The 26,754-nt window shown below is 48.0% G+C and overlaps 1 protein-coding gene across 2 annotated transcripts; it reads left to right on the top strand.

Moving 5' to 3' along the window:
- Nucleotides 1–520: 520 nt before the first annotated feature.
- IDH3A (isocitrate dehydrogenase (NAD(+)) 3 catalytic subunit alpha) lies at nucleotides 521–24,185 on the top strand. 2 transcript variants are annotated; one of them, XM_078600012.1, is made up of 12 exons: nucleotides 521–642; nucleotides 2,015–2,122; nucleotides 4,109–4,180; nucleotides 7,245–7,328; nucleotides 8,561–8,675; nucleotides 9,930–10,117; nucleotides 13,389–13,522; nucleotides 17,710–17,812; nucleotides 18,706–18,770; nucleotides 19,249–19,333; nucleotides 20,560–20,712; nucleotides 23,373–24,185. In XM_078600012.1, exons 1-12 carry the CDS (start codon nucleotides 607–609, stop codon nucleotides 23,451–23,453), a joined length of 1,224 nt encoding a protein of 407 aa, XP_078456138.1. In that variant the 5' UTR covers nucleotides 521–606; the 3' UTR covers nucleotides 23,454–24,185. The 2 variants fall into 2 exon arrangements, with proteins under 2 accessions (XP_078456138.1, XP_078456140.1); XM_078600014.1 differs by lacking the exon at nucleotides 2,015–2,122.
- Nucleotides 24,186–26,754: the final 2,569 nt, after the last annotated feature.

The raw sequence follows: 26,754 nt of genomic DNA, 5'->3' as shown, positions 1-26,754 counted from the left end.
CCGGGCGTGGTGCTGACCACCGGCCCCCTCGTGTGCTGCTGCTCCCTATAACAGCACTTGCCCCTATCGCCTGTCACAGACTCTACGGCGCGATTGTTGATTTTGTATGTCTATTTAATGTATGTACTGTATATGCACGTGAGACATTGCATGTTTACATGTATGTAGAGCTTCATTTCAGCCGGAGCTGCCCTGGGCTGAGCTCCGGCAAAAAATATCCCTCCCCAACTGACTGTCGTGACTCCAAACAATATCGCCACGAGAAGTTGTCCCGCAGTGCGTTCACCGCCCCTCTCTGTGAACCCGCCCATTCATTCCTTTAATCCGACCCATTCATTCATTCTTTCTTTTCATCCGCGCAACCCTCCCGCTACTACCGCCACCAACCACACTCATTCCTCTGCCTGCCGAGACCGCTTTGACCAGAGCGGATCTCACTCACTCACTCCTCCTCCAATCGAGCCGGGGCCGCCGTAACTCCAAAGGGGTGGGTGGGCGGGCGGGGGGTGTGAAAGCCACACACACAGACACGCGCACAACACACGCACGTACACAGGCGATTCATCATCACTTGGGTGCGCTCGAAGCTGGGACGATATAGCCGGCATGGCAACGCGTGTAATTTTCAGGAAGCTAAGCCAGGTAAGATACAAACACAGCCATCATCGTCATCATCGATACGCTCGCGAGAGACCTGGCAGCTCGCTGGCCGGGGCTTAGATCGCAATTTGTAATTATTCCTGGACACAGATCCGTGAAATATCGACGTGCATCGTAATTGTTTATCGCGCGCGCGTTGTTGCTCGTGTGTGTGTGTTCCGTGCCGGCTCCGCTTCGCAGGTTACACAACAGCGTGCCGCGTGACTCACGTGCAATGGGGCTACAGTGTCCACGTGCGTCCCAGCTAAATCCGGAGAATTTCCGCGTGCGTCGGCAGCTAATCCGTGCCCCCAAATGGGGATTACTCAGAACGATGCCCTCGTTTCGGTCAGACGCAGACGTTGATGCATGCCCAGACGAGCGGGGACGAACCCGTCGTCGTGCGTGTTGAATGGGCGAATTCACTCTTCTTTGGGAAGGTCAATGTATTCACAATTGTCATGAATTCATTGTTAATTCCACCACCGCTTTTGTGAATTGGCGAGTGGAGAAAATTGGCATTTGAGTTCGAAGCATGCGGCAGTGACTAATTAAATAATGAAATAGACTTCCGCAAAATGTTACTTTTTCCGCGCCAGTCTCGCCAATCTCTCGGCTTTTGAGAGGCCGTTCATTCATTCATGCGCCTGGCATTTCGGCGTTGGTGGTTTAACGCGCGGCGCTTTCGACCCAGTCACCCGAGTTCCGTTCCCGGCCAAAGTTTTCATCACTGGATCTCTGAACCTCTTCTGGGCCTCTCTTCACCCACTCGCACTGGCAAGTGCGTTGAAGTTGCGATCAAAGCGACGACACCGCGTGGGGAAGGCTTCCATCCAGCGGTGGATTGATATGGGAACTGGAACTGCGTTGCGCAGCGGCACTCGTTTCAGCAGGCAAGCTGTAGGGGTGGTGTTGAACCTTCAGGGTCCCAGTAGTCCGCCTTGTTAGACGACTGCTGCTGGGTTGCCACTGTGCATGACGAGGCCGCTCATTATATACAAGACTGGGCAACTAGTCCACGTAAAAAAAGTAATATATATTTAAATTCGCATACCGTATGTACGTTGCTGTTGGGTATTATGAGTAAATAATTCTCCATAACAACGCTAATGAGTTTGTATACAATATTGATTTTTTTTTGTGTTGAACAGGGCATCGCACTTTTTGATGGAGTGTGCCTGCCAACAACAAAACACCAGTTCTCGGCATTTGTTCAAACAAACCGGACTGCTGGTGAAACCCACAAGGTCGAAAACGGTCCAGTTGTTGACTCGCTTAAACGAATTCTGCAGGATAATATTGTTCTGGAAAAGCCAGTTAGTCACTGGACTAAAATATGTTTGTATACGTGTGTTCGTGTCTGGACTCTGTATAGAAACTGCGTGGCTTTGCGGCCACGTGGTTGAACAATGCGCGGTATCCGTGGGTACGAAGACCTTCCCCCCCCATCACCCCCCATGGTTCACCATTAAGATCAGCAGAGGTGATTCATTGGTTACCCTTTATTATGCAATGGGATTATCACCTACCGGGATTGGCAAACGCACCCCCAACTTTTACTTTACAACAGAGGCGGAAACATGCGTCTTAGAATGTGTTCCCTCCACGATAGAGGATCAATAATCTCCTTGGTTCTTTCGGTAAAGTCACGTAGAAGGGAAGTAATAAAATAATAAAATAATAAAAATAAAACATAATAAAATATTTTATTATGTTTTATTTTTATTATTTTATTACTTCCCTTCTACGTGACTTTACCGAAAGAACCAAGAAGATGAATCCCTGCAGTCACGAAAGCTTTAAATCAAAAAGGATCAATAATAACAATGATTAACAGTAGTCCTGTGTAGAACCACTGTTGTATGAGGGCCTCCCCATGAGGGTTGATTGGCCATACTTCACCACGCTGGTCAGTGCGGGTTGTGTAAAGGGGACGGGCCAGTTCGGATATCACGCGCCACTGAAGCCAGTTAATATACATGACATTACAGAGACTCGTATAGTACGGTATGCAAACCATAATGAGGGTTTATCTTTGTTAAAATATGACACATGCGTATCACGTTCGCATACACGCTTGGTGGCACGTTTGTTAAGGAAATTAATAATACAGTATTCGATCATTTACTTCAAGAAAAAGGTCAAACTGGCAGATAGCATTTTTAAGGAACTGTAGTTTGTGAAGGTTGCAGACAACTTGAGTGCGAGTTGTGGGTTGTTCAGACTGGTTGACAAATGGCAGAGGCGGGTACAGCAGCACCGTGGCTGCGTGCTGGTGTATCTGACGTTCACCTCGCTCACTTATCCCATAAGCACCCGGGTCTGTCCCGTGACCTGTCAAGGCGAGCCTTCGACAATCCACGTGGCCTCAAATCACACCTTGTTTGGCGCAAGCTCTTTGCGGTGACACGCTGTTTTATTGGTTTCATTGCCACACTCTCATTTTATTTTTTGGTGATCCCCCCAAGTCACTCTTGCAAGTGAGACTCTCATCCTGGTCTCTGGAGTTCTCAGCTGGTCAATCAAATTTGAAGTTGATGCCACCGTCACTGAGTGGCGGATGCCGGCTGTTGTTGTTGTTGTGTCGACTCGTCTGAGTGTGTGTTTGCATTGTTTATTAAGACTAGGTCTAAGAAGCTGTCCATAAATGACGTCACGCACCTGGGGGGGGGGGGGTCAGACATTTGTGACGATGTGTGACGAGGGGGAGGGGGGGTTGAGAAATGTGACGTCACATCAAAATGCGCAACTTTAAATAAATATAGACAACACGTTCTACTTAATTAAATAGACTTTTTAATAAATGTATTCTCCTACAACATCAGAGTGCAGCGCCACATTAAATACGTACTACAATGACAATAGTTTAAAGTGATTTGAAGCATGTTTTATTTTTTGCGGGGGGGGGGGGGCAGAACTTTGTGACGTCATATTTGAGGGGGGGGGTCTGACTTTTTGTGACGCCGTGTGACGAAAGGGGGGGGGGGGGTCGAACATCGTCCAAAATCGCGTGACGTCATTTATGGACGGCCCCTAAGTCTATGCGTGTATACGATTATGTATGAGAGTGTCTGTGTCTAAGAGTGTGTCTGTGTCTAAGAGTGTGTCTGTGTGTGTGTGACGAGTGGCCACAACTAACATCAGCGATGAATGAATATCTGAAACGGTCTTGGGTTTTCCCTAAGTAGACTCGGCCTTAAATGAGTGCCTGGTGCTGTGTTTAAATGTCAGCAATGGGGGCACATTGGCAGCCGGGCATGGTTTACGGCCACACCACTCCCTCATCGGTGCGCCGTGTCGCACCTCCATAGCTGACAGCACATGCCCCAAAAGTCTGTGTCGGCTACACGGGGGATATTTGTCTTTTGTGTGCACCGATGTGTCTGCGTGGTTCTCTAAGTGATTGTGCTGGACTGGCCCAGGCCGCCGTGACTGCGGTTGACCATGAACACTGTGCCTACCTGTGCAGGTGACGCGACTCCCGGCAGCGACGATTCAGCTCCAGCACCGACCCTGCGGCGAGCGGGCCTATAGCCAACAGGTGAGGGAGGCACTTACGCGCGCACACACACACACACAGCGCGTGTGTTGTGTGTGTGTGTGTGCTGTGCAAGTCTCGGCGTTCCCCCTACAGTCACCGGAGACATCAATACACATTCACCCATGGAAACTTATACTCCCACCTTCCCTGGAATATATATCATTAATTAGTGCTATCTTCTTGCTTCTTTCGGTAAAGGCACGTAGAAGGGAAATAATAAAATAAAAAAGGTTCGATTTTTATTATTTCCCTTCTACGTGACTTTACCGAAAGAACCAAGAAGATGAATCCCTGCAGTCACGAAAGCTTTAAATCGAAATTTAATTAGTTCTTGTAATAATGATGCATTTGGAGTGATTTGTCAATGCGCCGCTGGATGAAGGCCTCCCCCACGCTGTGCCGGTCCTGCGAGCGACGGTGAAAAGTGTGAAACCCAATGTCCGTTCGGATATCACTCGCCACCTGATGTTAGCCTTGGTTGGGAATCAAACTCGTTGGCCGGGTCATCAGCGCAGTCTGCTAACCCCTGTTCTCCATCGCTCTGTAATCTGAATTTATGCACCTCGAGATATGAAGATACAATCGTACGACACGATCACAAAGCAAAACAGATGGTGCAGGTGTGCTACACGCCACACGCAGGCAGGGATAATTGAGGAGACGCGTGTGTTAATGTCATCTTAGTCGAGTCAATGACAACCAATGGAAGTTTAGTCAAGTCGGAGTCTGTGGATTTCTTGTAGTCCTTCTCTGAGTCGAGTCAACTAAAGCAGTCAAACATTAATCCACCGTTAGCTATTACATGTCCATGTGAGGAGTGCGCAATCCATCTCCCCCCATTATTATCAAGTCAATCATTCAGTGAACCCAGTGGCAATTATTTGCTTCTTCTACTTCAGTGCACTGCTTCCTTTAATAACATTAGGGAATTATCTTTGTCTGCATCCCAACCGCGAAGTTGATTTTGTTGCATCCTACGAGGCCTTTGGTGGGCGGCAGTCATAGTCATTGTCCCCTCCGATTAACACGTTTGGCTACGTACGGTGCGAAAGAAGTTCAACATACATCACACTTGATGATTTTTGTCCGCTCTTTGTCATCATTGACAAAAATGTAATGAACGTCTTGAATAACAAACATTTCCGTCACAGCACACACAGCACACACACAGCACGCACGCACACACACAGCACACACACACAGCACACACACAGCACACGCACACAGCACACACAAACGGCCACAGTCATTGTGACCTAACTGTTGAGACCAGGCATATTCCAGGTGATTTGGTCATAGGCTTTCATGGACGTGGATAAGAGTATGATAAACAAATGGACAACAGCCATTTTGTCACCAAAAATGTAACATCATATACACGCATCGGGCAAAAGGCCTTTCAAACAAATGTGATCCAGTGGCATTGATATAATCAGGCAAACCCAGAACCAGTTTCAGCTTTCCTGTTCATGTAAGAACATCAAGCAATCGAGGAAGCATTTGTTTAAAAGGCCAGACATTGCCCGTGAAACTCAAAGAAGTCGAAACCGGTCCAGAGTTTTTATGCTTGAACAAATGCTGCTGAAATCTTTAATCCGAAGGCCCATAGGCCCGACGCAGACCAATGTTAATCCATCGTTTCAACACCCTCCAGCCAATTTGTCCCCCATTCAATCACGCTAATTTGGCGCACCCACAGCACTATGCCTCTCGTAATCTGTGGCTGCCCTTCAGTGCTGAAAGAAACCGTCCGGCGTGTCCACGCATATTGGTCTCCATGGGAATAAAAGGTCAATGGCAACGAGAGAAATAAGGGCAATTGGGACACCACAAAGGGCACGTGGAAGTCAGGGACGGTGGGATTGAGGAGGACACTCGGGGTCGCGAGAGGGCGCGCCGCTTGGCCCGGCTGCACGTGACATTCCAGTAGCACGCGGGCGCCGGTTGCATCTGGACGGGAACCGTGAGCCCTGCAGGGTCGTGGCTGCTGGCTCCGGCGACGCGACCTGCGGTGTGTGGAGCCTCGATGACGCCGATGGACGGTTGTTTGCGGGTCTGCAAAAGCCACCGTAGGCAATTATGATTGGCGATTTTCTGGTTCCGATAAGAGGCGAATTCTGGGGCAGGGCAGTGATGCTCGTGATGAACATGGGGGCCGAACGCAGTGTCCCGTAAATAGTTTGTGCATTTATTGAAATGTGCAGCCCTTTGTCAATCCACTGATTGGATGAAAGCCTCACCACAACCCTCGTGTCACGTTGGTGGTTCGGGTTGTTTGACCGTAGTTCACCAAAGCGAGCCTTGGTGAAGGGCAGGGAGCCCGGATGTCGCTCGCCACTGGTGTTAGCCGTGGCCAGGATTTAAATTAATTAAAAGTTCAGGCCGTTGGATTTGTAGCCCAGTGCACTGCTTGCTGTGCCAACGCTTTTCTGCCAGCGCATTGTTATACAGATTCATGTAGAAGGTGAAGGTTCTTGCCTATACAAAATCTGACACGGCTGGAGGCCTGGCTCGGCCGATGAGAGTCAGCAGGTCATAATCGATCAATCATTTGCTGAATAACATTGGTGTGGAAGGCCAAAAGGTATATGGACAAACATATATTGAATGTAAAGTGGAAGAGACACAGTATGTGTTAAGTAAGCAGGGGCACAGTGGTAAGCGTGCTGTACGATGAAGCCCGATTTCTGTCCAAAGCTAACGTCAAGGGCTCCTCTTCACCATCTCGTACTGAGCAGTGTGGTGAAGTATGGCGAAACAACCCCCATGGCCGATGTGGCGTGGGGATGCCTTCATCTAACCAAATGTGAGCCCGGTTCTATACGTGTTAGATTTAACGCCTGATAAGTATACCGTGATTGACTTAAGCTTAGTTGCGGTTAATTGTCAATCATTGCTTAGTTTTTAACATCATTCAGTGTTGCTAACCACTACGCTATCATTCCCCACATGCACACGCAGAGACAAAGAGACCATGCAAACGCACACACGCACACACGCACACCGCCCCGAGTTTTTCTTTGCTGAGAGTGACGGTGGCGTGCGTCTCTCTGCCGCTGTCAAGGTGCGGACGGTGACGCTTATTCCCGGGGATGGCATCGGACCCGAGATCTCCGACTCCATCGTCAAAGTCTTCGAGGCTGCAAACGTGCGTGACCTCAAGGGATTATCGAGCCTGTGAAGGCCGGGGCGGCTCAAGCGTCAGGCCACTGAGCCGGCAACGTGATGATTCTTCTTGGTTCTTTCGGTAAAGTCACGTAGAAGGGAAATAATAAAATAATAAAAATATAATATAATAAAATAATTATCACGACGTTTCGGCCACAACGCAAGCAGCCGTCCTCTTGCGTTGTGGCCGAAACGTCGTGAGAATTGTATTTTATTATGTTTTATTGTTATTATTTTATTATTTCCCTTCTACGTGACTTTACCGAAAGAACCAAGAAGATGAATCCCTGCAGTCACGAAAGCTTTAAATCGAAACGTGATGATTGGCTAATTCGAATCTCGGCTTTCGCCACCCGTGATTAAAACGTGCTCTCAAGTGGTTGGTCTCAGCCTGCTCACCAATGACTGCGCACAAAAATATAAATCACGTGTTGAGTTGCACTTCATTTGGCTAATTTCCAGCTCTGAGAATTAAAAATGTTAATTTCGATGACATGTGACTGAGATTTTTAAAAAGCAAGGCGTGTGGGATAAAAAAGTAACTTTAAGGAATGTCAGAAGGAATTTTGTGATGCCACCTTCCACGGGCTGTTCTCGAACACCGGGTGATGCGCTGCTCTGTAAGAGTTGAGAGTAGATTCCTCATCTTGTGGCATTACACCGTTCGGACATTTTTAATGAAGTGATCTTTAAAGTTGTTCACATTGACTTTCTGAAATATTAAAATCTTTACTCGAACTGGGCAATAAACATTTAATACCTCTCCCCACTCAAGTTTATCCATAGGATAACCACCGTTGACATCCCAATAATCGGTACTCCCCTTACCAACCGTGGAGAGATGATGGGCTAACTTCACACCAGGATTTGGACTCTTGTACCTTACAGTTGTGGTGCTGGGTGCATGCCATACCTATAATATTTTTGCTACATTTCTAGAGTCGGTAATAATTACATCAAAATGGCACTAACTTACATTCATAACTTATTTTTCTTTAACCGGATGAGAACTCAAGAGGCGAGTATAGTGTCAATTGTAAAAAATGACCTGGAATGCTGAGCATGGGTTAAACATACAGGAAGCGATGACAACGGTGTCACGCAATGACACATGAACACAGAGGAAAAGCACAGCGCGTTCCTTCCCCGTGCATTCCTGCGGTGTTGCCGCGGAAGGCGTTGCCACTGAACTGCGTGCGGCTCCTCCCACAGGCCCCGATCCAATGGGAGGAGCGGCAGGTGACGGCCATCAGAGGGCATTCTGGGAATTGGATGATCCCCAGCGATGCCAAGGAGTCCATGGACCGGAATCTCATCGGACTCAAAGGTGCGTGGCCACGGGAGTGACTCAGGTCTCCCTTGTGCTTCACGGCCTGGTCCCCAGCAGCAGCAGAAGGGGCCCTCTTTGGCAGTGTTTTTTTTCGTGGTTATTTTTGCATTATGAGAGTGAATTGTATTGCCTGGAGAAAATCTGTGCTTGAGAGGCGCTCGAATTCAAATTCTACACAGATACACCTCATGGCCAAAGTAGGGCATTCAATAATTGAGTCATTGATTAAAATAGATTTTCGTGTTCACGATGCTTATGTTGTATCGTGTGTTTAATAATATTTTAGTTTCAATTAATATATCTTGTAGGTGACTGGTTCATGGAAAACTTGCAGCTACTACGATTTTTTTATGTTGCACAAAAACTAAAAGACAAACAATTTCCTTAAATTTTTCCCAATTTTCTTCCGATTGTTTCAAATTCAAAGGTAATTTGTTTAATCAGATGACAACTAAAGTGACCATGATGGTCTCAATTTGCAAGAGTTACCTGGATCACCAAAATGACCAAAAGGAAATAAAATGAAAGAAAGTATAGCAATGAAGAAAATATAAATCAGAGCAAAAACAACTGTGTTACTTGAGAAAAATATTTGCTATTGACATCATGCCATGAGACAATCTGCCACAGGGCAGTACATCACACCATGTTGGAGGACAGCCAGTCGGATGAGCTATCAAAAACATCTCTGAGGTCCCTACAAGTCACCTTGTTTATCCACACACCAAGGGGTGCAATTTGCCGCATGCCTTCCACAGAGAGATATGTTTATCACATGGCTTTTATCTTTATTTTCAGCACTGAATTTTATTCCATAACTTCGTGGGAAATCTAATTTAAAATGATGAGTTTTGTTTTCTTCTACAGCCACCGGTGACTGGACTGAGACCATCAACTTGCTAAATTTGAGAACTTGGTTTGATACCAGATGTCTTCTGGAATTGGAACTCATAATCTCATCGGTGTCAGCTCAATGCCCTGGCCTCCTGACCCATCCAATCAATTGTTGAATGGAATCATGATCCCGAAGAATGAAAATGGAATTGCAGATGAGATGGCATGGGGGCGAGGGTGGGGACGAATCATCTCTTTGTCTGAGCGAGTTCTGCAGTGAACTCAAGACGAAAATCTTCTGTAAAGCTTACAAAGCATAATCAGAGTAGTTTCACGATAGCCTTTGCGCTATAAGAACAGTGCAAATAGAAGAATTTTTTTTTCCAACTATTATTTAATTGTGCCCCCCTCTCTCAGGTCCGCTGAAGACGCCCATCGCCGCGGGCCATCCCTCCATGAACCTGCTGCTGCGCAAGACCTTTGACCTCTACGCCAATGTGCGCCCGTGCGCGTCCATCGAGGGCTACAAGACCCTGTACAGCGACGTGGACCTGGTGACGATCCGCGAGAACACGGAGGGCGAGTACAGCGGCATCGAACACGTGGTGTGTGACGCGACCACCACACTCCCCGCACGGCGCACTGCCACAACAACGCAGCCCATACCCCATTCCGCACCCAAACTCGCCCTTCACCAACCCACACCTCCACACGCCGCACTCAATGCGCCACCGACCTCGTGACAGCATCCGTCTCAGTTGGCTGTCGTTGTCCAGAGGCGGAACGCAGCCACCTTCCTGTGATGGAAGCCATGTGACTCTTGAGAAGAGCCCTCCAGCTGACGCGTGAGCGAGCAGTTGCGGGGCTGCACTTTCACCCTTAAGTATCTTCTCATGAAGGAAACCAGTTTGTTCACAGAACAATCACTGTTGATTACACTGGCAATTTACTCATATCCAGGGTAATGTGAAGAACGCTCTTGCCACATCCTATTATGCACATTTATCCGCCGAAAAAAATACTCCTGTTATCCACACAGTTATCTACGGATGAAATCGGATTCTATAATTACTTCCTGATGACTCAGGAAGTGGCAGCACCTCCGATTAGCACGGTTGGCTACGCACGGTGCGAAAGAAGTTCAACATACATACATGCGACTCCTCTTATCCGCAGAATAATACAGATAATAGGATGAGTTTGGTGCTTCTGGGAGACCCCTTTGAGATGCCTCTCATGTTAAACACGGAGAAGAGGATGAACCTGTCCACTCTCCCAGGCGACTCCTATTGTCTGCCAAACAATGCGGATAATCGGAAAAATCCATCCGTGGTTAATAGGACGTTTTTCTCATTTATTGAGGGCACAGATAATATGGGCCTTGGAGAAGAGGTGTTCTCTGTATCGTTAGCTCAAAGCGATACTACTACACTGACCACAGAGGGATGATTTGCCGAGTCAGTTCAACAGGTTGTCGAACTTCTTGATTCTTTCGGTAAAGTCACGTAGAAGTGAAATAATACAAATAAAACATAATTCAATTATAATCACGACGTTTCGGCCACAACGCAAGCAGCTGTCCTCAGGTGAAGAACAGGTCTGTCGGGAAGACAGCGTCTGAATGTCTTCCCGACAGACCTGTTCTTCACCTGAGGACGGCTGCTTGCGTTGTGGCCGAAACGTCGTGAGAATTATTTTATTATGTTTTATTTTTATTATTTTATTATTTCCCTTCTACGTGACTTTACCGAAAGAACCAAGAAGATGAATCCCTGCAGTCACGAAAGCTTTAAATCGAAATTTAGGGTGTCGAACCTTAATGGGAGGGGGTCGCTCTTCCACAGCACATCCCAGCCTCCTTGCATCCGGCTCCTTGCAGATTAAGGCCATGTCCCTGGAGAAAACTCACTCAGTACGAGAGGAGATTGTTCTGTCATAGTGGACGTCGGTCTGTGACTCTCTGTACTGCCACCGTGAGCTCCGTATGAACCAATCATAAAACGGATTCGTACATTTCTAGTAGCAAAATATGGTAATTCCAGACAACACAATACATTTATGACGGATGGGTGCACACAATGTATTTATATATTTACCGTGTCACTATGGATACGCACGTACAGTGTATAACATATGTAAGTGCGAATTCTTTGCAGGACCCTCCTGAAATTGAAAAGCTCTGGGAGGCTGCCCTGGGTAAACGAGCAAAATAAATAAAACGAATTATGTTCATAGAGAATATGCATCATAATAAATCACAGCCCTTCGTCAGTCGACTGCCGGATGAAGTACTATACTCTTAGTTTTTTCAGTAAAGTCACGTAGGTAAAAAATAAAATTACAAATAATGAAAGTAATAATAGAAATAAAATAATAAAAATCACGTTTCGGAGGCAACACAAGTCTCCGTCATCAGGTGGGACCGTCACAGCTAGATTTGCTGTATCGAGTGAGGCAGGGATTCCAAGATGCAAGTTCTTAAATTCAAGTTAAGGGGGAGGAGGGGGGAGGAGCTTATCAGAATGTGGTAGCCAATGAATGGAACGTATTGGGAGGGGGGGCGGGACTAAAAGAGAACACGAGGTGTACGTGGACGTGTTTATGCACAAGCCCCTGTTGGTGCACATGATAACGTATTGGAAGGGGGGGGGGCTAAAAGAGAACACGAGGTGTACGTGTACCTGTTTGTGTGCAAGCCCCTGTTGGTGCACATGATAGAAGATGAAGTATTCCCCACGCCGTGTCAGCCATGGGGCTTGTTTGGCCATACTTGACCACGCTGGACAATGCTGGGTTAAGTGACGGGCGGAGGGGTGCCCAAGACTGGTTCAGACATCACTCTCTGCCAAGACTCCGAACTCAGGTCGCCGGGTTCGTTACACAATGTGTACATGGCCCCACACCCCAATCACCGTGGACGTGTGCACGCAGACTCTGTGGCTATTGAGCTTGAGGCAGTGCGAGGCCTCGGCTCAGGTTACTACCTGTGCAGTTTTTGTCACAGGACATCCTCCGCTTTCTCTTTGTGGTGGCTGTCTTGGAGAATACATAACTCTTCCCGAGGCATTCAAAGTCACGGCCTTTGTCAGTGGCGTAAAAATTGCGCCACTCAAAAGGATGCATTTAAACGGAGTTCTCTCCTCAGCTGGTGTTGTGAGATATTCTTCTTCTTCCCATGATGTGTCCAAGTGTTTTTTTGTTTGCCTAGGAGGTGGCAACCCTGCCAGCCAATGAAATGCAGAAGTAGTTTCTCTCGTGCAGATGCGGTCACGTGGAGACTCTTTGTACAGAACTTGACAACTGGGAGCGTATTGAGAGTCTACGGGGCGGAGGCGATGGCGCAGTGGGTGTAGCACTTGCGCTGTGCGACACAAAACATTGAATCTCAATCCCTGTCACGGCTAACATCAGTGGCGAGCGATATCTGAACCGGTTGTGGGCACCCCCCTGAAACAGCCCACATTGACCAGTGCGGTGAAGTATGGGTCAAAAACCCCAATGGCTGATTATTTATTTATTATGGTGTCCCCACCATCCATAACGGGGGCAGGGAATCTCTAACTGTCAAAAAGATGATCCCGTATAAACCGACCTGCAGTATAAATGTGTCTTGCTACTAGGCTCCTACCACATTGAAAACCGACTCAACTGTTCAAAGCGTTGCCCCAAACGTGGAGACAGCCACAAGACAATTATGCACGCACATGTTGCCCTACCAGCTTCCCGTCGGCTTACATTCTGCTAATGAAACACAGACAAAGCGAACCGCACGTCGGAATAGCAAAATTTTGCAACTTTCAAAGAAGAAAAATGTATATCTATCTATCTATCTACATCTAATCCTGCCCGGCCGTTTGTTCGCTTGCTGTGCTGAAGATCGTGGACGGCGTGGTGCAGAGCATCAAGCTGATCACGGACACGGCGAGCAGGCGCATCGCCGAGTATGCCTTCGAGTACGCGCGCGCCAACAAGCGCAGCACCGTGACCGCCGTGCACAAGGCCAACATCATGTGAGTGCACGCGATCCCACCCCGTGGCCACGGCGGGATTCAACCGCAGGTTCACTGCCGTCACACGGAGGGACGAGCCTTACGAGGAGACATGATGAGGAGGAGGGAGATACGAGGAGGAGTAAGAGGAGGGTGAGCAGGAGGAGGAAGAAGATGACACGAGGAGGAGGGAGAGAGGAGGGGGAGTGGAATGAGGTCGACACGTGGGAGACGCTGGGAGGTGAAGGGAGACGCGGGGAGGTGCGGTGAGGGTGGAAGTGTTGTCCAAAGTCCACAGCCTTGTTTACGAGCGGACTGTCTGTCACCGGGATTGGCTGCTGTCTAAGCACCATATTGTGTAGTCGAACAAGTTATTTGTAGAATGGATAGGATGGACAGAAATGTGGCCATCCTATCCATTATAAAAAAAAATGCGACTGATTACTTCCGACAACAGGCAGTTACAGTCAGGATGCTAAAACGCATTGCATCAATCAATGTGAGAAACAATAGCATTTTGGAAACGGTAAGTTGCTCTAAATTTCGATTTAAAGCTTTCGTGACTGCAGAGATTCATCTTCTTGGTTCTTTCGGTAAAGTCACGTAGAAGGGAAGTAATAAAATAATAAAAATAAATCATAATAAAATTAAGGTAAGTTGCTCACCGCGAAAAAAAATTGGAATAAAACCACGCAACATTCAAAATCGGAATGGGTTGAATCATTTTCTCCTGCCGATTAACGGAAGCTCGTTGGTGCGATGCTGGCGACGTGAGCTGCCAAGTCGCTCACGAATTGCTCTTCGTGGCGGTAGAATGCGTCGCTCACACGAAGGGGCTCTGACAGCAAACACGACGTCACAACAGCTGTCGACACGTCCAACGTCCGCACCCGTCGCTTGTAAATAGAGTGCTGTCCGACTCGTACCGATTGCATACGCAGTCATGTTGATTATAGTGTACGATGGCTATAAGTGGGTAAAAAAGAAAAAAAGAAATTAATAGAAGTAATAATAGAAATAAATAGAAATAAAATAATTAGAAATAAAATAATTATTACTTCTATTAATTTATTTTTTTATTTTTTACCTACGTGACTTTACCGAAAAAGCCTAAGAATCCTTGCAGTCACGAAAGCTTCAAATCTAGAATTAGGCTATAAGTGGTTTCCCACGACCAGAGATTTCCACTTATTAGTGTGGTGGCTCAACGGTAGGGTAGAAGGCTCCGAGTTCGAATCCTAGTTTGGCGGTTGACTCAGCCCATCGTCCGTCCGGGCATCGATAAACACGAGTACCAGGTTAAATTTCGATTTAAAGCTTTCGTGACTGCAGGGATTCATCTTCTTGGTTCTTTCGGTAAAGTCACGTAGAAGGGTTAATAATAAAATAATAATCAGGTGAGGACGGCTGCTTGCGTTGTGGCCGAAACGTCGTGAGAATTATTTTATTATGTTTTATTATTATTATTTATTATTTCCCTTCTACGTGACTTTACCGAAAGAACCAAGAAGATGAGTACCAGGTTGTTGCGAAGGCAAACGGTGATTGTCTGATTGAGAGACTAACCCCTGACATAGTAAGGATGAATTTCTACGCCAGCCTCAAGGCTGCAAACTGGAGATGAGCACCTAGCAGGAAATCACTGTCACTTCACTTCTGTCGGTGACATTCATCGCCTGGGACCTGGGCTTCAGATTGGACTCTTGCTTTTGCTTTCAATGAGGATTGCACTTTTTAATTTTCTCCAGATTGCTCTGCAAATAAGTGGACTTTTAATTTTTAGGCCACGAATGCATTTTTTGTTATTTATCACGCAAGTTTTTATTTTATTTGTAATGGCCAAGTCATATATATTCCTCTCTACAATTATGATGAGGCAATATTCTGAAATTTTAAATGTTCATATTATCACGTTTTATTACAGTACGTAATATAACCAGGAGTGGATGGACGTTTGAAATGCAAATGGTAACGATGGAATATAAAGATGATGGCCAATTCATTTGTATTAGTTTGACATAATCTGCTACGGAAGAGTGAAATGGGAATGATCGTCATCAGCCACGATCAACCCACTGCTGGTTGGAGACCTCAAGCCATCGCAGTCACTCACGGCTTTGCGATGTAACAATCCACCTTCGTCGTACCTGCCCGCCAGCTGATTTGACTGCTCCATCTCCACGGCAACCCACCTTTCAGACGTGTCCCAGAATGGGAATGATTCCATGGAACGTTCAGTGATTAGCATTCACCCTCGACTGCCGCTATTGCTGCTATTACCACGACTACTGCTAATGAGAACAACATATGGTTCTCAATTGTCATTTAAATACCCATTATAATTCCCATGACTATTCTGCCCACTTAATTTTTCTCACAGTGTGTAACATTGTTAAGAATGCTAATTATTTACCTATCGGAGCTCCACTGAATCTGAAGACTTTTTGTTCAGGCGGGTCCTGCTGACACCGGAACGTTGGGACAATTTAATGAATGCGCATTTACCGTCACGAGGGAGTCAACCGGAGTCACCCAGAGGGAAACCCACCACGACGATCAAGGGGTGACTCTTTAACGCCGCCACCTTGCCAGGTGCAGGCTCTAACACCCGGCTCAGCCTTGCCGGCCCTTCCCATATCTGACGACGTTATCCATCGGGGTGATTCACTGTTCGCAAAGCCGACAGCGTTTGAAACAACAACAACAACAGAGGACACGCAAAACTGCTCGGGCGGGCTCTCGGCTCGTTCACAGCGCTCCGCGATCGCAATCACCGGGAACGACAACGTCACTGCGACCCCTTTTGTCCGTGCTCCCCTATCGATGTCCGTACAGCCGGGCTTGCTCTCCGATGTGCGCAAGCCGGGCATCTGCCAGCTGTGCACACTGTTTGCCTGGCGTGGAGGAGGGGGGGCCCAGTGTTTGCCAGCGCAAGGAATGAAGATTCATGACCCTGCTGTCACCCGTTTTCCCTGCCGTGCGGCGAGCCGGGCTCATTGCCGTGACTCGCAGGCGCAACGAAGCTCGGCCATGAGCTGGTTCCGCTTTTGTGGATACTCCTGATTTGACTTGATCCGTGTATTGCACTGCTTGCAGCGGCATTATGCAGCTATGCTAAGGTGTAGCCAAGCAATGATTTACCTACACCCCCTCCCACCCCCCCGTTGTCCTGCCAGCGATTTGATGCATTTTCACAATTCGGCAGTTATGATTCAATTCAACAATTGTTTCCGTCTCTTCGCCTCATTTGTAGCGTCTCATTTGTATTTTTAAGCTTGTATTTCTGTTGTCTGCTCGATTACACTATCATACGCTCCGTTAGCCTAAATGTAACGTTAGAATATGATGTTGCATACATTTTAAAATGTAATTGTCGCATGCACTAGTCTATGCACGTATTGTAAGGAAAAATAATCGATTTTAATTTAATGATCCATCGTTACACGCCTACTACGCAGTGTTATCACAGCCTTACAATGTCTGAAGAAGCAATCGGTTTCCTGCTTAATGATTTTGGTTCTGTCTTCCTCTGATACATTTGTTGATAAAACAAGCGTTGTTGATCAGCAGGTATTGCGCTGTTTCCTCAGAGAAAATAGGTGGCATTGATCCAAGAGCGCATATCGGTGCACCACAAATCCTGGACCGGGTTAATTCTGTACTTGAACCGAATATCCACTAAACGAATTTTGTTTTAAGGGGTGGCCAGGTGTTTTGTGTGTGTGTGTGTACATGTGTGTACGTGTGTGGGCGTAGTGCCGGCCACTCAACCGTTCATGTGCCGTGCCGGCCTTGATAGGTGCTCACTAACAGCACTTGCCCTGACAGTCTGTTAAAGAGGCGGCAGGTTGTTGTTTTTTTCCAATGCAGAAGCTGAGCCGTATCCCTCGCGTCACTAACCCTATCAAGTCAGGACGCACGTAGACAAAACGGTGATAGGATGTCTTCAGAGCACGCTAACGTCTGTCACGTGTAAAGAACGTGTCATTAGCCCCGCCCCTGGCCCTGCTTGGACTCGACCCAGATTCAGGTGTTTACAGAGGTCGCCAGCCTATTGGTATTCGGCTCGGCCTGGTAAATAACCAGTGGAAAACTAACCATATTGTGTGCCCCCCCCCCCCCCGCGTGTGTACCTGCACGTGTGTGCCGTGTCTGGTTGGCTGCGTGGTGTTGTAAACTCCCTCTGTTGTCGTCACCTTTCCTGGCAGGCGCATGTCGGATGGGCTCTTCCTGCGCAAATGCCGCGAAGTTGCAGAAAACTACAGGGACATCGAGTTCACGGAGATGTTCCTGGACACCGTCTGCCTCAATGTGAGCGTCCCTCCAGCGTGAGCTCCATGGTCCCGGCTGTGGCCATCTGTGTCCTCGCCGCCCGCTCCGCTCGTCCATCGCGTTGCGAGCATGCGCGGTGCAAAATAATATACGGCACAATCGAACGCCTCTCATCCGTGGCCCTATTACCCATGACTCCCGATTATCTGCTGGACGTATAGGATCTGTCAAAACCTATATTATCCACACCCAGCTTCTTTGTGTTATCCATGCTCGTATGTTTTCCTCTCCCCCCCCACCCCCCTAATTTGTGAAATGGAAGCCGTTCCCAAAATATGGAGGGAAAAACCGGAAGACGCGGAGAAAAATCCACGCGACCACGGGGAGAACATACAAACTTCAAATATATATACGTCAGGGTTGAACCCATAACCTCCTGTATACCAGGCGAGGGAGTTAACATCTCGGCACCGTAGCACCCTACTGTTATTGTTGATGCAGTTGCCCCAACTCTAACATGAATTGCCCTTCGTAGAAGTGTCAGAACAAACCGTGTGAGTCAGCTTTTAGTTTTAACAACTTTACTTTAACAAAAAAAACAAATATGAATCGCAAGCTTAGTTTATTGGTGGGTGAGAAGGTTTGTTGAATAAACTCCATTGTTGCAGGATAAACGAGAAGTAATGCTTCTTCGCATATCGGGTAACTTCTCTTCTCGTTGAGCTTCAATCCTGAAGGAGGGGGGAAGCGCGGGGGGGAGGGGATGAAACCTGAGTAGCTTTTGTCTCCTCTGCGCTGCTGAAAAAAATCCAAACCGTTGGCATCTAGGAGGAAAAACGAATGAATGAAAGCGACTGTTGTTTGGTGGTTGTGGCGGTGGTGGTGGAAAATAACTTAAAATGAATGTCGTCCCCATGGTGACGTCGCCACAGATGGTGCAGGACCCCACCAAGTTCGACGTGCTGGTCATGCCCAACCTGTACGGGGACATTCTCAGGTGAGCGGGGACAGTGCGGATTCAGTCAGACACGTGCCCAGCCTGCCAACTCTGACGCCGTGTGGAGGCAAGCCCCACTTTTATCCTGTTTGGACGTGGCAGCGCTGTGCACTTTGACCTCTATATATAAAAAAAAACGTACTGACTGTACATTTATTTTGTCGTTAATCGTCCCCCTATCTCGATTGAAAACTGATTTTCTAGATTGAAAACTCGTTTCTTTAGAACTGCTTTTTGTGTGTTTAGTTTGTTGTCTCCCCACCTCACCGCACCTCCGATAAGCACGGTTGGCTACGTATGGTGCGAAAGAAGTTCAACATACATACGTAAATTTTCACCCTTCTGTTACTCCCAACATGGTAACTGCTCCCATGAACTTCACTCATTGATTCCGCTGACTGCTTCCTCTCATCCCTGTGCTCAGCGACCAAAATAAATGTTTGTTCGTTTACGTATTTAATTCCCCTTGTGCGCGCAGTGACCTGTGTGCTGGTCTCATCGGAGGGCTCGGGGTCACTCCCAGTGGCAACATCGGAACTGGTGGAGTCGCCATCTTTGAGTCGGTAGGTGGTGCGTGCCGGCCGCCTGTCCCCCAGTGCCTCCATCGTCCCCGTGTCCCGTTAGTGGCGCATGAAACACATTCCTGCTGCGGAGGGAGCTGGTAGGAACGTTGGGTTACTTGGTCAATGGCCAGGGTCAATGGCGGCGTGGTGTATTCCACAAATATGGCCGACTGTGAGGGCGGGCACAAGCCGGCGTTAGTAGGTTAAACGTTGAGTTTTATAAGGGCACCACGGGGTGACCAGCCCCTCCCCACCCAGCCCCACCCCTCCCTCCCACCCCCCATCCAGCCCCTCCCTCCCCATCCAGCCCCTCCCCACCCTCCCCTCTCCACCCAGGCCCACCCCTCCCATTTTTGGATGCACGACAGACGGACGGACACAATAATCCCCTGTGGGCTGGTGTAACCAGGAGGTTCCTACCAGTATAAATGGGCGTTTGTGTGTGGATACTCGAGGAGAATGGTCGTGTAGAGGTTAGTGCGCTGCGCCACAAAGCCCATTGACCTGAGTTCGATTCCCGCTCGTGGCCAACACCGATGACGATTATCTGAACCGGTCCTGGGCCTCTCCTAGGTCGACTCAGTCTCAAAATTAGTACTTGGTGTGGTGTGTTAACAACAGTTCCAAACGCTACAGGGTAACCCCGGTGACATGGGTTCAATTCCCGGTCATCCACAACACCAATGGCAAACATGGCATCTGAACCCGTCGCGACCCTGACAGACGAACGGCGTTTGTGGGCCGTTTTCAAGTGGCAGGCCTCATGTGACTGTGGAGTGTATATGACATGAAGTCACGGCCCATAATAATCTTCATTTGTAAAGCACCTTGCATACCACAAGGTTCAAGGTTGTTTGCATGAAGAGAAGCAAATATGACTATAACAGTAAAATAATCACAAGATGCCAGAATAAACTCAAAGGTTAATATATATTTTTAAATTAGGTCTGATGCCTTGATTTAAAAGTAGTCCCTGCGAGTTCCACTCTCCTGCCCTCGTCATCCGGAACTCTCTCTCCCGCCGCAAGCTCCCTCTACCTTCACGAGTTTGGCTCCCGGTCCCGCGCTTTCTCAGACGCACGCGAGGATCCACGAGCATCCCGTGCTCCGTGCCTCCCGAGTTGGCGATCGGACGACGGCTCGTCGTCCATCGCGCGACATTTGCGGGCGATGTATACGGTGACTGCGAGTCTGTTAACGGGGACCCATGCGCGTTTCACCTCCAGGTGCACGGCACGGCGCCGGACATTGCCGGGAAGGACCTGGCGAACCCCACGGCGCTGCTGCTGAGCGCCGTGCTCATGCTGCGCCACATGCAGCTGCAGGAGTTTGCGCGCCGCATCGAGGCCGCCTGCTTCGACACGATCCGCGACGGCAAGGCGAGTCGTTTTTATTAAAACATTTTTTTTTCTTATTCATGAGCCCAAAAAAACAGGAGTCGCAGAGGGGATGCATTCCACACTAGCTCCAGCCACAACCTCTTTTTGAGAAATTCCCCACCAAATGGGGCCGAATTAAAGTCACCCGGGTTCACTACCCTGCAACGGGAGGGATAACGGCCGGGAGGAGTGGGTTAACTCGGGAAGGGGGAGAAAGCGGAAGAAAGGAAGGGAGGGGGGATTTAACCGAGTCAGGGGGGGAAGGAATATAGCCGAACCAAACATAATAAAAATTAAATGATGTAAATGCGAGTTCTGGGTCAGCCGGTGATGTTTCTTTCCCCCCCCCCTGGGTTTTAATCGTGGTTGCTGGGCACAAGGCCCACAAGTCCCGAAACGACGAGTGACCAGCAACAAACGGCACTGTTGAAGCAGTAATAGATAATCGTTACGGCATTCTCCAGATGATAAGATGCCCCAGAAAGTAAAAAAAGGACTCTCAAACTATGCCATGCAAATCTGGTCTCACACGACAGCCACCCCTACTGGATCATAAGAACTCACAACTTTTGCTTTAAAATTACAGGGCGGCAGGGGGGGGGGGGGATGACGTCTCATAATAATCTGAAGTGTATGGTAATATATGTCTTTGAGTTGAGCAAGGTTATGAAAATATACGCTGGGAGGAAAGAGGCCGAGAGGGTCAGTTAAGAGGCACGAGGGAGCTGCCTCCGAGTGCCTCTCTGCTGAGCTCAAATCAATCAGCTGCACTTTGGTGGCACAGGGTGGAGTGATGCACGAGCAAACGCTTGTCGCCGTCCTCATCTTTGATCTTACTTTAATTTATATAGCGCAAACATTTCTCATTCTCTGATCAGCGCCTCGGTTAAGGCGCCTTGGTTAAGGCGCTGACCGGAGAATTAGCATTTTGTACGTTTAAACAGTGTGATGAGATTGAGGTGAGTTGATGAGAATGATGGTAGCGCATGATGATGATGATGATGCGTGATATAAACTATGATGAAAGTGACAACGGGTGGTTGACGATGAGTGAGTACGATGAATGGGTAGGCAAGCTGGGAAGAGGGAAGGTGTTAGTAATGGGGAATGGAAGGGGAGTTGGAGTAAGCGAGGGAAAATAAGTGTGTGTTTTTAGGGAAGAACGAAAAACAGTGAGTCAGGATAATTTGTTTTACGTGTAGGGGAAGTTTGTTCCAGGGGGCCAGAAGCGATAAAGAACGGAATCGTAAAGAAGGACTTTACCTGTAATATACAATACAATTTAAATACACAACATAATTGTAATATACAATTTAAATATACAATACAATTGTAATAGACAATTGTGGGCGTCTAAATGCAACTGCATCTCGAGACAATGTACAGAAACAGTGCGCATAGTTATTTTGCAGAACCGGTCAGTCAATATCAAATACAAATTAATGATGATTTTGAATAATTTACCCAGCAATGCCTCATTGGGTCTCCAAGATTTTGTTTTGGAAGCATCCTGCAGTGGGATGTTTGGCCAATTCCATTAAAGAGTGTTTGACTAGTGGGAGGAAAATCAGAGTACCCAGAGAAATCCGGCACATGTATGCATGTTGAACTTCTTTCGCACCGTACGTAGCCAACCATGCTCATCGGAGGTGCAGGGGAAGGACAACAAACTAGACACAAAAAGCAGTTCTCAAGAATTGAGTTTTCAATTTAGACTTACTAGTGCACATAGCCCCAGTGGCTTCCTAATATCAAAAGGAAGAGCGTTCCAGATGGTCACAGAAGCACATCTGAAAGCGCGCGATGTGGTGACCGTCTTTATTTGACGGCTAGCCAACAGCCGCCGCTGCTACGAGGATGACCGGAGTTCGCGTGCTGATGGTTGATGCTCCTTGACCAGATCAGCGAGGGCTACCCCCCCCCCCCCGCGCGTTCCCCGGCTTTTGGCGAGCCACCGACAACAAGCCGTCGCTGCATCGCGCGCGAGAGGGGCAGCGCGCAAAGAAACTACCACCATCCCCTGGCCGCCTCTCAACTCTGCCTCGCCACGACATCGAACGGCGCTATCTGTTAGGCGCACGCCGTCAACTTGCTTGCTGAGAGTGTCAAATTGATTTGGCCACGGACACCCCTGCGATGGTCCCCCTCCCCCATCGGGATGGCTTTGATGTGTGCACGCGAGCCAGCGGGTGACGACAGCGCCCAATATCTTCAGCCCCACGCCCCAGCGGAACGCAGCAGGCCGAGTTCTGAGCGCCCCGCGCGAGTGCCTGATTAAATGTTTTCATAAAAAACAAAAAAATCGCTTTGAAGTGAGGAAACGCCAGGATTTCTTCCTGCCATCCATTTTCGGGCTATTTGGGTTTTCTCCCCTCTCTGTCCTCGCGTGTATCCTTCTCACTATTTCTTTTCTCGTACTCGTTACCTGCTTTTTTTGGCCTGCTCCCTATATCGCAGCTGGAGATCGCCACGGTTATGTGCGCATGGCGTCAAGGCACCTCAAAGATGTGATGCGTACCCTGGGGTGCACTGCACTGCTGTTGAATATATCGATAATAATAATAAAATAGCCCCGGCACCATACAGGAGGGGCCCATCGTTCCTCGGTAGCCCAATGGACAGCGCCGGCATACTAACGATGACTCCGTCTCTCTCAACAGGTGGTTACAGGAGACCTCGGTGGCCATTCCAAGTGTTCGGAGTTTACCGAAGAGATCTGCCGCCGGGTGAAAGACCTCTAATCGGCACCGTTCTCTATTTATTTTTGTCGTTATGCTGCTTTCTACCGCTATGGCAACTACGTGCTCAGCATTAGCGCTGAAGGTGCAAACAAAAAATAAAAACCCAGTCTGTTGCACAATTATTTTGCACTCGTATTTCCGCTGTTGTATTGTTAGAAATTCAAAAAGAGTGGTGGCGTGCGTGCGAGTGTTTAACGCATTGCTGCCAAGGTCAGACGGCTCTCGCATTTTAACGCCTGAAAATTAACCGCACGCCGAGATGGGCTGCCGTCTGGCAATCGGCAGTGGCAGTGACGATCGTGGATGTAACGGCGCAACTGATGATGCAAACGTGTATTTTTTCTTGGTTATTAAGAAGCGGTGCTGATATTCACTTCCTATATGTAGCGCACACACACACGCACGCTCTCACGAATCCACGCACGCGCGCGCACGCACACACGGTGTCATTATATGTGGACAATCAACTTGGGTAGCGACTTTAATTAGATGTCTGTGCATTTTCCCGAGGGTGCTCCCTGTAGCGCACAGAGCATTTAAAAAAAAATTCAGATACGTATGTGTATGTACGTATGTCCGCACAAGGAACAACACTTTTTTTTCCCTGGTACACACACAGAGATCTATTTTCTTGTCATGGTTGTACGATATATTTAAACATATGCCTATATATAAAGCAAATACCGAGCCGCACATGTACACTATTTACTTGAATAAAAAATATGCACGTGGTATGCCGTCTCACGACTCGGGTTCTTGATCACGGTGTCTGCGTGCTCGCCTCCGTCGAGTCCGTTTAAGCCGTCAGAGCTTATCGTCGACTGGAGGAGGCTCGTGCGCGAGGCCATTACAAAGATTGTTTCGCGGTCGGCCACGGCGCTCGCGCCTTCTATTCTCCCGCGAGTGTTTGAGGAGCGTTATCTGCGCTTGCCTAGCTGGGCTCGTCTTTAAGCCGTTAAAATGATGCATCGCTGACATTATCTCGCAGTGGAGCCGCTCATCCCACGAATGCATAATTCATTGCTCGCGCAACCACCATGGCCGCCCGCGTACGGCGGAGCCGGTAATGAGCGCGCCACTCGGGATCTGCGCGAATTGTGCGCGCGCGCGCGTGCAAGCGCTCGGCACGGGCCCTGGCGCGAGGAACGAACGCGTCAAACGCCGCAACGTCGGGCCAACGTTGGCCCTGGCGTTCCATATGTTTAACTGGGACCACCACCTCCACCTCTCCGTTGCAAATTTCACCTCCTCTTCTTCGTAGCCCGGTGCCTGTGGCTCCTCCGGCGCGTGGGCCCCGGTGCAGTTGCACCGCCTGCACACTCGATATCTGCGCCACTGCACGCACCGACGCAAAGTGCACGCTGTGCGTGCTCTGTATATGCAGCCTCATTGTCCTGTTACTACTACGATTATTGCGTTGCAAATGTTGCCGTTTGATTTTGTTTTAAAGGTATAATATTGAAGTTCATGTTTACAATATACCGCACCCTTGATTTCGGCAATAGTGTTTTGAGTTTAATAATGGTGTTATTTGCTCATGCAGTGGTGTGGCTGTCTTTAAATACGTGGCTTGGCACCAGTCGACTATTTTCACCAACGGTCGAAGGTTGTGGCTAAATAAGATTACAGTAACGTTAAACATATTTTTCTAACGCATAGTTTCACTGCAGAATTGACACTGCATGATATGTTTGAAGGTGATGGATGACCGAGTTTTGATTGTAATTAGGCGTATTGATGATTTTAATTAACCTGTGCAATGAATTGTACGATGAGCCACCCATGGGGGCATTCAGAAGCTAAATGCACTGATTTTGCTATTTTTATTTGAATAATTGTTAACACAAAACCGTTCACATCAGAAAGACATATTCAACAGTTGCTGCGAAATCATTAATTGTTCTGTTTGTATGAGTGACATGATATTTGACCAAATAATTACTGATTGAGGGAGTCGAGTGGTAGTATAGCGGTTATCACACTGCACTCTACATTCGGACATCTACATGGTGGCGAGATGTTCACTTCCTCGCTTGTTCTGCAGGAGGTCGTAGGTTCGATCCCCACCCTGACGTCTGCATATTTGGAGTTTGCATGTTCTCCCCGTGATCGCGTGGATTTTTGTCCGGCTCCTCCAGTTTTCCCCTCTACATTTAGAATCAACGTGTGTTTAGAGTATTCGGCTGCTATAAATGGCCACGTGATAAGCCACTTCGTTGAGCTATCATTTGTGGCCAGGTCGCTTCTAGAAAAGAGCTACATAGCTCAGCGAGCCTTACCTTTGATTCCTGGCTACGACTAACGTCAGTGGTGAGTGACATCTGAACTGGTCCTGGGAACATATCTCTACATTTAACCAGCGTGGTGAAGTATGGTCAAACAATCCAAATGACTGACATGGCATGCAGAGACCTTTATCCAGCGGTTGATTGACACATTTCTGCAAATTATTAATAACAAAAGAAACAGCCAAGCTAAATAATAAACGTTCGTCCAAATACAAAATGCCCTTTCAAGCTTCCAAGTTAACTATCACGCTCTTTGGCGATTTCACTCAGCAACCTTCGTATGAACACAACATTATTTAGCGATGCTGCTGCTGCGTTGGAAGCGATGCACACAAAAAAACTTCAGCACATTCGTCAATAATACTGCCTTAAAAAATTAACATATAAATTGGTGACGTTTTAAGAAAATGGCCCATTCTTCACGGCACATCAGAACACCGTATAGACAGAACGTGTCTAAATGAAGCCGTTCATTAATCAAACAGACAACAGCGACAACAACAACAACAACAACAACAAAAAGCAGACACGGAGAAACAGATAGAAACGCGGACACGGAGAAAGATTCAAAGGACACCGGTGACATTCGCAGAGCCTAACGGACAATGCTGCTCGCCGCCCATTGCACGAGGCTACCACGAGACCCCATTTAACCTTCAGGGTTGAGCCGACAAAGCACGCGTGGAGACGCGGGGTGGGTGGTGGGAGCGAAACTGTGTGAGCTTGCCATGAAAAATTAACGACCCTCGCCAATGACGGCCACAGAGGAGCGGCGGGCAATTACCGCGAGAAGCCACCGCGACTGCCGCGTGTGTGTGTGTGTGTTTAACCGGTCGGGAATGCGCGCACCTAGACACGAGTATCATCCCCTCTTTTCATGTCGCTTTATCCGCGAGCAAATCCGTCCTGGGGTGATGTGATGGGGGGTGCGGAGAAGACATCACCGGCAAGACAAAGGGGACACAAAACAAAACAAATGAAAGAGACCCCCCCCCATCCACCTCTCCCAATAC

The sequence above is a fragment of the Lampetra planeri genome, chromosome 13, assembly GCF_965212315.1.
Source record: "Lampetra planeri chromosome 13, kcLamPlan1.2.h2, whole genome shotgun sequence".
NCBI classification, from domain to species: Eukaryota; Metazoa; Chordata; class Hyperoartia; order Petromyzontiformes; family Petromyzontidae; genus Lampetra; species Lampetra planeri.
This window is presented reverse-complemented; position numbering and strand designations above follow the sequence as displayed.

Coding starts and splice junctions, on each gene's coding strand:
- IDH3A (XM_078600012.1), top strand. CDS start 607: ATGGCAACGCGTGTAATTTTCAGGAAGCTAAGCCAG. Junction 13,523..17,709: donor GTGCACAAGGCCAACATCAT/GTGAGTGCACGC, acceptor CTTTCCTGGCAG/GCGCATGTCGGATGGGCTCT. Junction 19,334..20,559: donor GAGTCGCCATCTTTGAGTCG/GTAGGTGGTGCG, acceptor TTTCACCTCCAG/GTGCACGGCACGGCGCCGGA.